General features: G+C 60.5%; 1 protein-coding gene across 1 annotated transcript in view; it reads right to left on the bottom strand.

The window, feature by feature from the left end:
* Positions 1-856: 856 nt before the first annotated feature.
* ARHGEF17 (Rho guanine nucleotide exchange factor 17) overlaps positions 857-10,566 on the bottom strand; it is a 35,720-nt gene continuing 26,010 nt past the window's right edge. Inside the window, exons 5-21 of the mRNA XM_072850939.1 lie at positions 10,365-10,457; positions 9,399-9,575; positions 9,079-9,129; positions 7,910-8,019; positions 7,695-7,780; positions 7,444-7,562; positions 6,764-6,977; positions 6,578-6,651; positions 6,249-6,442; positions 5,911-6,161; positions 5,035-5,281; positions 4,866-4,952; positions 4,691-4,758; positions 4,166-4,314; positions 3,911-4,085; positions 2,994-3,236; positions 857-1,812 (exon numbers count right to left, since the gene is read on the bottom strand). Of these exons, the coding sequence (XP_072707040.1) occupies positions 1,622-1,812; positions 2,994-3,236; positions 3,911-4,085; positions 4,166-4,314; positions 4,691-4,758; positions 4,866-4,952; positions 5,035-5,281; positions 5,911-6,161; positions 6,249-6,442; positions 6,578-6,651; positions 6,764-6,977; positions 7,444-7,562; positions 7,695-7,780; positions 7,910-8,019; positions 9,079-9,129; positions 9,399-9,575; positions 10,365-10,457 (2,529 nt within the window). The 3' untranslated portion in view covers positions 857-1,621. The remainder of the gene's footprint in view (positions 1,813-2,993; positions 3,237-3,910; positions 4,086-4,165; positions 4,315-4,690; positions 4,759-4,865; positions 4,953-5,034; positions 5,282-5,910; positions 6,162-6,248; positions 6,443-6,577; positions 6,652-6,763; positions 6,978-7,443; positions 7,563-7,694; positions 7,781-7,909; positions 8,020-9,078; positions 9,130-9,398; positions 9,576-10,364; positions 10,458-10,566) is intronic.

The following is a 10,566-nucleotide window of genomic DNA, read 5'->3' as shown; positions in this document are numbered from 1 at the left end:
GTCCCCCGTTCCAGCCGTTTGTCCGTCTGTCGTCCCTGGGGGACACCCAGGGCATGGGACACATCCCGATGCTCCGTGGCACAAGGACACGAGCATCGGGGACATCCCCCTTGGGTTTATCTGGGAGGGAATAACTGCACCCCAGTAGTGGAAAGGGTTTCTTCCTCCCATCGGGGTCTTCGCAGCCGCCACCACCGGGCGATGTCCCCGGGGATGCCAAGAGGTGTGGGGGGGGTCCCCCCGGTCCCCCCCGGCTGCTCCCGTCCTCGCCCCGTGTCCCCCCTCGAGACGAAGGACAAGACCACGCTGGCTTTGTTGACACGGGTGACCTTTAATGACAAAGACGCCCCCCCAGGTGACCAAAACCCCCACCCCCTTCCCAAAATGACCTCATCATCCCAATTCTAACCCCCCCACACCCCCCGGATGGACAGACGGACGGGGGACGGCAGCATCCCCGTCACTCACCGGGCTGCACGGGGACCGGATAAACCGGACACCGGTTTATCCCTGCCACTGTGGTTGTCACCTCTCCCACGGGGACAACAGGGTGTCCAGGTCTGCCAGCACCGGCCTCACCTGGACCCCAGGGTAAAAGCAGGAAAATGGGGGGGAAAAAGGGAAAATGGGGGGTTGGTCCAGGAAAGTCTCGTTTTTAGGGTCGTGACCGCCGTCAACCCAATTTAGGGGTGGGGGGACATCCCTGGGGCCTGGCAGGGGACTGTGAAGAAGATGCTTGTTCTCATCCAGAAGATGTTTCCAACGGCGGCGGCGGCTTCATCCCACTCCCCATGGGAATCACAGAGATTGGGGGGATCCCCCAATTTTCCCCTCCTCCCCTCCATCGGCTCCCCCCCCCCCCAGCATCCCTGCGGGGTCCAGCTCCGTCAGTGGAGTCCAGCTCTGCCTCGGGGAGACGAACCGGGAAGGTTTTAATCCCACGACTCTGGAGCAGAGGGACTGGCAGCGACGTGACGATGCGCCTGACCCCCCCAAACCTCCCCCCAAATAAATAAGGATGTTTATATATATAATATATATATATTTAAAACAAACGAACAAACAAACAGAGCTATCTGGGTGCTGGCGATGGAGCGAGCGGGTTAGCAGGAGGCCCGGGGCGAGGGGGACACCGCGGGTGTATTGTCCCTGGGGTGGTCCCGCGGCGTGACCGGGGGATCCCGGGGGAAGGAAGGGGGGGTGACAGCGCTGCGACCCCCCCCTGCGCCCCAAAGCAGGCACACACAAAACCGGAGAGCAAGGCAGGTTCCTGGCTGTACGGCATCCTCCGGCCGTCCCCAGGGATGCTCGTTAAACGCCTTCCTCCTTCGTTAGCGCCTTCCCAAGCGAACGCGTCCCCCCCCCCTCCCCATCTTCTCCACGCCCCGAAAAGCGGTGTGTGTCCCCCCCCACCCAGTCCGGTGCGGTGGCCGGGGGGACGGTGGGGGGACCGGAGCTCATCCCCCCCAACCCCGAGCACACAGAGAGCAGCCGGGTTGGAGATGAGAGGCGCTGGGGCGGGGGGTGGCGGGGAGGGGGGTCGGGACCCCCCCCCTCTGCATGTAGGGGGGCCAGCACCCCCCTTCCTCGCCGGGATGGCCCCGGGGGGGTCCGCGGCCATTCACGCTCTCCAGAGGAGGAGGTGGTTGGTGCTGTCGTCCCGGCCCACTGTCTCGCTGCTGCTGGTCAGGCGGAAATCCTCGTAGCCGTCCCCTCCGCTGATCACCAGCATCTTGGGTTTGGAGAGGGCGAGGGCGGGGGCGCGGGGGCGCGATGGGTCTCGTTTCTCTGCCTCGCTCGGCTTCTCGGCCCCTGCCAAGCGCAGAACCCCAACGTGCTGTCAGGTGGCACCCCGCAGCTCCCCTGTTCCCCATCATCCCACCAGCGTCCCACCAGTGTCATCCCAGCATCCTCCCACCAGCACCATCCCAGCATCCTCCCACCAGCACCATCCCACCGGCACCATCCCACCAGCATCATCCTACCAGCATCATCCTACCAGCATCATCCTACCAGCATCATCCTACCAGCATCATCCTACCAGCATCATCCTATGAGCATCATCCCAGCAGCATCCCACCAGCACCAGCCTACCAGCACCATCCCACCAGCACCATCCTACCGGCATCATCCTACCGGCATCATCCCACCAGCATCCCACCAGCATCATCCCAGCATCATCCCAGCAGCAGCATTCCAGCAGCAGCATCCCACCAACATCATCCCACAAGTATCATCCCACCAGCACCATCCAGCCAGCACCATCCAGCCAGCATCATCCCACCAGCATCATCCCACCAGCATCCCACCAGCAGCATCCCACCAGCACCATCCCACCAGTATCATCCTGCCAGCATCATCCTACCAGCATCCCACCAGCACCATCCCACCATCATCGTTCCACCAGCATCCTCCCACCACCATCCCAACATCAGCCCACCAGCATCATCCCACCAGCACCATCCCAGCATCCTCCCACCAGCACCCTCCGAACATCACCACCACTTTCCCAGGTACAACATCTTGGCCCCCCAAAAAACTCCTCCCATCCCCAAGTAGCCCCACCAACCCTGAATTAGCTCCTCCCACCACTATTAGCCCCTCCCACCCAAATTACCACCTCCTCCCCGCCCCGTGCATCGCCACCTTCTCCCCATCCTACCCTGACCTCAGTGCTGGGCTGGGTGAGCCTCAGCACGTGGCTTTCCGGTGGCTTTTCCCCACGGGAATTAGGGTCTCCCAGGGAAATTTGGGGTCACTCGAGCAATCCCCCAAGCCCTGGGGTGGCCGTTTAGCACCCAATTCCACCCCCCACCCCCCCATTTTTTTCCCCTGGATTTTAACAAGGCCAGGATGGAGGAGGGACTCTGATGACCACATTTCAAGGCTACTCCCAGTTATCCGCCAGCTGGACAGCATTCCCGGCCCCATAAAAAACATCCACTCCCCCCGGAGCGGGGCAGGATTGGGCCCCCCCCAATCATCCCACCTACCCGTCTCCCTCGGCAATGGGAAGAGGACGTCGAAGCCATCAGGCAGCTCGATGGCGGTGAGGAAGCGGACGTGGCCAGTGTGACCCTGGGAGAGCCCCACCAACGCGGGGGCCGCCTTGGCCGAGACGGCGAGGGTCAGCACCACGCCGGCGCTGGTCCCGATCCACAGCAAGTCCTTGCACACCAGGAGAGCCGTGATCCGCAGGCAGGCGGCCTTGTGCTGCCGGATAATGGCATCCGAGCCTGTCGAGCATCCCAGCCGTCAGCATCCCTCCCTGCCTGGCACGGGGCTGTGAACCCCGCCGATGCCACCGGTCTCCATTCCCAGGGGTATCTGGGGGACGTGGGATGCGGGGAAGGGACCCCACAACCCCCCTGGCTGGTATAAGGCACCCTTGGGTGCTGCCAGATTGGGCTGCCTGATTTTCTTGTGGGATTACGCAGTTACCCGGGGGCTGCTCTATTCCCACATGGAATTATGAAGCCATCCAGGGGATTCCCCATTACCCCGTGGGATTATGCAGACACCCAGGGGTTTCCCTATTTCCATGCGGGATTACGCAGCTGCCCGGGGGCTGCCCCATTTCCCCGGGGGATTATGAAGCCACCCAGGAGATTCCCTATTACCCTGTAGGATTATGCTGATGCCCAGAGGATGCCCTGCTTTGGCACGGGATTATCCCTCTGCCCAGGGGCTGCCCTATTTCCCCGTGGGATTACGCAGCTGCGTGACACCGAGGACAAACCCCATGAGCGTGACAAGTCGGGTCTCCTTCCCCGAAGGTGGTCGGGATGCAGGAAATAATAAATTTCCCAGCACTGGATGCTGCGGGGCATCGCATTTAGACGATGAGCACAGGTACCCACTGGAGACAGCGATGGGCACCCACTGGAGACCTGCCACTGGTGGGACTTACCAGCGAGCATCTTGTGTACCGGGGGGGTGATATCCGCTTCGGCCAACTGCTCGTAGCTGGTGGCGTGGTAAAGCCGGACCTGGGCGCTGCTCTGCAGCGCGACCCACACGCCGGTCCCCGCGCTCACCATGCAGGTGACGCTGCGCCCGCTGTCCTGTCCCACCTGGAGCGTGTGCTGAGGGTGACAGAGCCACAGTGATGATGCCACTGCTGCCCATCACCGTCCCCCTAACCTCCCGCCGTCGCCTGCGGTACCTCTTGCGCCAACGTGGTGGTGTTGAGGACGATGACCCGGTTTTGGCAGCCGCACCAGAGCTTCCCCGCCACCGCCACCATCTTGGTGATGGGGCTCCCTGGTGAGCCCAGGGACAGGGACTTGGAGTTTTGGGGGTCCCAGAAGCGGCCTGTGAGGGTGGTGGGAGTGGGGTAGGTAGTTAAAGCATCCCCAAAAAACTCCATCTTGACCCGGTCAATGGGATGCGGTGGCTGGAGGTGCCCATTTCCAGGTCCCCCATTAAAGGTGACATGAGCTCATGTCCCCAGGGGATGCCAGCAGCAGGCAGGGACCAGGAGGAAGATGCACGCCTCCGCCTGGCTCTGATTTTGGGGTCTTCAGCATCACTTGAGGGATGTCCCTTCCCTTCCTGCGGAGGCAGGGAAGCCACCAGCACCCCGAGCATCCCTCCCTGTGGGGCTGCCCAAGCACCCACCCAACAGCCGCCACTTTGGGGCTGCGTTTAACCCCCCCAGCGCCCTTTGATGGCCCCGATCTGGCCTCACCTGCCTCCCGCTGGTACACAACGAGCTCCCCGTTGGCCAACGACACGAAAACCTGGTTATCCAGGTACCTGCGAGGAGAAAAACTCTTGGACAACCAGTCACAAAGCCCCACTCAGCCACCCCAAACCACCTCACTGTGGACATCCCAGAGCTGAAAATCTTCTTCCCCGCTTACAAGATGCACATGACGGCAGCGGCATGTTGCATCTTCATGCTGTTCTTCCTGTTACGGATGTTGTCCGAGGACTGGTACACATGGATGCTGTGGGAGAAGAGCAAAGCTTGAGGCTCACCCGGGATCGGGGTCCACCCCACGTGTGTGTCTCCCCATCCTGGGGACGTACCAGCCATCCTCGGTGCCCAACCACATGGAGCTCTGATGGGCTTCAGGGTCAAGGTTGAGGAGGTCCTCAAGGCTGCCCCGGGTGAAGGAGCCGCGGCTGGAGCGGCGCAGGGCTCGTCCGTCTGTGGGGCTCTCGCCGTGCCGGTTTTGGCTGTAGGTGCCGGTGATGGGCATGAAGCCGGGTTCTTGCTCTTCCTCCGAGCTCGTTGTCTCCACCGTTGCCTCCTTGCAGCTTGGGATCTCTTCATCTGCAGAGGAGGAGGAGGAGAAGGAAAGAATGGGTCAGACCAGGACCACCCAACACCCACCAAAGTGATGGGGAAGAGACCATGCGTCCCCTTGCAATGCGAAGGGGATGTAGGGATGCTGAGCCCCAAACCCACCAGGTTTTACCCAAAGCCACCAGCCCCATCCCAGCACCACGGGGCTGGGCTGATGCCCCCCAGCATCTCTTTTCCCAGGATTTCCTTGGTTCAAAAGCCTCCAGCTGTGGAATTCCCTCCCTACCACCTTGAGGAACGCAAGGCAGAGTGGCCAAAACAATGGAGCTGCCCGACATTTTCGTAGGGCCTGTAGCAATAGGCCAAGGGGTAATGGTTTCAAACTAAAAGAAGGCAGATTCAGACTACATATAAAAAAGAATTTTTTTACAATGAGGGTGGTGAAACACTGCCCAGAGAGGTGGTAGGTGCCCCATCCCTGGAAGCATTAAAGGTCAGGTTGGACGGGGCTCTGAGCAACCTGATCTAGTTGATGTCCCTGCTCATGGCAGGGGGGTTGGACTAGATGACCTTTAAAGGTCCCTTCCAACCCAAACCCTTCTGTGATTCTATGATTTTGGGGCAAAGAAGTGGTTTTTTGCTAAGCAGGGACTCACTGCCGAAGCTGGAGGAGATGGTGGAGTGGCTGGCTTGGCTCTGCAGCGTCCCTGAAGGACTGGGCGAGGACTCGTCATCCGTGTCATCGCTATCGAAGGGCACCAGCTCCCTGTTGCTGCCATCGACTGGCTCCGAGAGCTCCAGCGACGAACCCGAGATGGAGATGTGCAGGCACGGCTGCGGCCCCGCATCCTCCGGCTGCGCCGGCATCGGCTCCGAGGAGGGGCTGCCCACCGGCTCGGCACGCTCCCTGCCGCGACGAGGGGAAGGGGGAAAGAAGCAGCTCCAGCATCGCCCTGTGCCTGCCGGCTCCGCGGTGCCGGTGGGAATGTCCTACCTATATGCCCGCTTGAGACCGGGCACGGAGGCGATGCAGAGGATCCTGGCGGAGCAGACGGCGATGCACGCCTCCACCGTGGGCTCCTTACGGATGCTGAGCAAACAAACCTGCCCCACGTAACCATCGCTGTTGCAAACCCAAACTTCGTGGGAGCTTTCCGGGCTGCCGTGGCTGGGAGAAGCACAAGAAAACTGCAAAGGAGCAAAAGATGGGATGAGTTGGGTCGTTCAGGAATGATGCAGGAGCTCTCGGCATCTGGCGGCAAGCCCACCAGGATGGAGAGGACCACAGCTCCCGTGAGATGCTTGCACCCAGCCACCAAGTACCTGCATCCCACTCCGCGTCTTCATGATGGGGATGGCCTTGAGGAACTCTGGGTCCAAGCAGTTTTTGCTGGAAGCTGGGAAAATCAAATTGGAGGATGAAGAAGTGATGGAGAAAAGGGGTCTACCAAAGCGGAAGCGTGATGCCAAGCCCACCACTGTGTCCACCTCCCCGGTCCCTGGTGTTACCCAGCTTCTTCTTGGCATCCTCGAAGGCTTGCTCAAAGCTGAGCCGGGCATCAGGGTTGGGGAACTCAAAGATGAAGGACTCAGTGCCGTCAGCTTTGGTGGTGCTGAGCTCCACCTTGTTGGGGGGGAAGGCCATGCTGAAGGACAGGGATTGCTTCTCCGCCAGTTCCCGGTGGATGGCGGCCATCAGGTCCTTGATCACGTCATCCAGGCTCTGGGGACGGGGACAACGTTTCAGGTCTCAGGGATGGGCCACCACCAGCCACATGCCTGATGATGCCCCCGTCCATCCCCTAGCATCCCTCAGAGGTTGCCCCAACGCCATTGTTGCTTTGGGGCTGGTGGCATCTGGGCCCTTAGAGGACACTCATGGCCACCAGCCCTTCCACAGGCTCTCCTTCCCACCAAGGACATCCCAGTCAGTCCCCTGGGGAAGGTGTCTGGCCGGGGGACAGTACCAAGGCCACAATGTGACGCTAACCCTGTGCATCCCCAAGCATCCTTCAGAAGCTGCCCCAACCCCCCTTGTGGCTTTAGGGCTGGTGGCATCTGGGTCCTTTGAGGACACTCAAAGGCCACCAGCTCTTCCACAGGTTTTTCCTCGCGCTGAGGACATCCCAGGTGGTCCCACGGGCAATGTGTCCAGCCAGGGGACAGCACCAGGGCCACCATCCCCATACCTGGTGGGGGAAGCTGAGGGTCTCCGACAGCTTGCTAACTTGCCCCAAAGTGCTGAGGTCTTCATCCAGGCGGCAGATGCTTTTCTGGATGCTCTCCCGGTTGGTGGCTTGCGAGGCACCTGTGTGGGGACACAAGCATGGCCTTAACCCCTTCCTCCCCTGCGCCGCGCAGGGGAACCTTCTCCCCCCCAGCCAAGGGTGAGCGATGGGTTTTGGGGTGGGATGGGACACTCCAGCAGGCAGTGACAGACCTTTGACGATGTCCACGTCCTCCAGCGGCAGCTTCCAGAGCAGTTTGTACTTGCTGGCAGTGTCGATCACGCTGGCCGCCGTGTACCTGCGAGGTTGGGGGGGGGGATGGCTGAGCTGCACCCACGTCCCCAGCACCCTAAAGACAGCCCAGCCAGTGGGGACAGCCCTAATGCTGTGGGTTAATCGTGATGGGTGCCCCCCAGGTGGTACTCACAGGCTCATGGAGCTGCGGCGGAGGGAGCCTGACTTGCGCTTCAATGTCGTGCACACCAGCAGGTCCGTGAAGAGGAAGAAGGAGCGGTCCTTCTTCCCACCCACCGCCTTCTGCGGAGTGGTGGGAGACACCAAGGGGTTAACATCCGGCCCTGCCTGCTGCCAGCGCTGGGAGCGGTCCCTGCCTCAGTTTCCCCACACGCTGCCTTGGCACAGGGAGGCTGCGGGGTGGGATGGGTCCCACACCACTATCTGCATGGGGACCGGCCGTGTCCTCGTGATGGTGAAAGGGGACATGGGTGCAACAGCCATGCAGGCAAAGCCACAGAGTCCCACTCATGGGGAAGCACCAGGGCCATGGGAACACCAGGCATGGGCTCACCAGGACCCCCGTGGTCTCCATCTCCAGCCCCCCTATCCACCCCTGGCCCGGGGCTGCTGTGGGCTCTCCCTGCCTCCTGCCTGCTCCCAAATCCATCTTATCTTCCCCCACACACTTGGGGAATTTTAAGTTGTCCCCATCCATCTGTCATCGATCCATCTGTCCATCCATCCATCCATCCATCCATCCATCCATTCTTCCAGCCTTCCATCCTTCCATCCACCTTCCATCTGTCCTTTCCATCCATCCATCCATCCATCCATCTTTCAGTCCACCCATCCATCCATCTGTCCAAACTTCCATCCACCTTCCATCTGTCTGTTCTTTCCATCCATCTATCTATCCATCCATCCATCCATCCATCCTTCCGTCCTTCCGTCCATCCTTCCATCCATCCTTATAGAATCATAGAATACCTCGAGTTGGAAAGGACCCATAAGGATCATCGAGTCCAACTCCCTGCTCCTCGCAGGACTACCTAACACTAAACCATATGACTAAGAGCATTGTCCAGACACTCCTTGAACTCTGACAGGCTTGGTGCTGTGACCACTTCCTTGGGGACCCTGTTCCAGTGACCAACCATCCTCTCAGTGAAGAACCTTTTCCTAATGTCCAATCTGAACTTTCCCTGATGCAGCTTCCATCCATCCATCCATTCATCCATCCATCTGTAGCCTCCCATGGGCACACAAGCATCCCATGACCCGCAATCACAGCCTCCCACTGCCCCATCTGGTGTGCGGTCCCATGGCCCTGATGGCGACAAGGGACCACCCCGCTCTTACCACTTCCACCACCATCTCCTGGCGCAGGAACCTGCGGAGCGGGGCCTGGAGCTGTGGGGACAAGGAGGCTCATGAGCGGGGAGCCCCAGGGGGGGACCCTTATGGGCTTCGTCCCTGCCCCTGTGGCCCCCTTGGCTCAGAACTGGCACCCCAGCCCCTTCCCAAACTCCCAGGAGCCCACCAAGGCCAAGTGATGATGGGGAAAGCAGGACGTGGAGGAGAAAACAAGTGGCCCAGTCTGGGGTGACCCAGAAAAAGCAGAAATGGTTGCATTTTGGGGAGAAGGAAAGACTGACCCCGTGTAAGGCCCCCGTACGTACGTCCTCCATCCCTTCAATGTGGGACTCGATCTCCTGCACGATTCGGGCGTTCCTCTCCACCTCCTCCGCGCTCTTCATGCCCTTGTTGATCCTCTCGGCCACTTGCTTGATGTTGCGCTGGGCGTCGATGAGGAAAGGGTGGTCGGGGTGGTCCTCTGGCGTGTGCTTCAGCAGGTCCTACCACGGGGACACAGCCGGGATGTCACCACAGGCAAAGCCTGGGCATCGGTGATGCCATGACACCCCCAAGCAGAAGCCCCTACCGCGCTGCTCTGGCTGCTGGGGATGGAAACCAGCCCCATGCAGGAAAGATTTTGCAAAGAAATGAAGCCTTGAGCTTTGGCCACCACCAGCCTGGTCTTTGCCACCTCTAAAGAGGCCACCAGCTCCTGAGAGCACATCATTACCTTGCACGGATGCCCGAAATTAATCACTGAAAGTGTTCAAGGCCAGGTTGGACGGGGCTCTGAGCAACCTGATCTAGTGGAAGATGTCCCTGCCCAGGGCAGGGGGGTTGGACTAGGTGACCTGTAAAGGTCCCTTCCATCCCCAACCATTCTGTGATTCTGTGAAAGCGCATCCCCACCAGCCTCAGCACCAGGGAGAGTGACCCTGGCATGGGGAAACTGAGGCACAGAGGGGGTGGCAGTGCGACTGGTCCCAAAATGGTGCTGCAACATCCAGCCTCTCAGCAGAAAGGCAGAGGGCAAGGGGACTGCACACCCGTAGGGACATGCTGGGGGAGACCGCAGGGTGACAGTCCTCAGTGTGACCATCCCCAGGAAGGCAGAGCCACGTGCATGCCCGGGGACACCACCTTCGGGTCAAGGGATGGGAAAAGGGGCTAGGAGAGACATGAGACCCTTAAAAGCTCTCGTTACATGGAGGTGAGGAGCAGCCATGGTCTCACCCGCTCCTGGCACGGCACAGATGCCCTCCTGCCTGCACCCAGCTGCCCGCACCCACCTTCACCAGCAGCTCATATCGTGGGATCCTCTGCACCGGCTTGATCATCAGGTCAGACAGAGCCTGCTTCTCCTTGTTCTCCCGCATGCTTTGCTGCAAAACACCGGTGGGGGACAGGGGTGGGCCCGTTAGGTGGGACACAGCAGGGACCCGGCGTGCCACCAGCCCAGGACCTGGAGCAACACCCGTTTGGGGTCAGGGT

The sequence above is a fragment of the Ciconia boyciana genome, chromosome 1, assembly GCF_034638445.1.
Source record: "Ciconia boyciana chromosome 1, ASM3463844v1, whole genome shotgun sequence".
In the NCBI taxonomy this organism is placed as follows: Eukaryota; Metazoa; Chordata; class Aves; order Ciconiiformes; family Ciconiidae; genus Ciconia; species Ciconia boyciana.
This window is presented reverse-complemented; position numbering and strand designations above follow the sequence as displayed.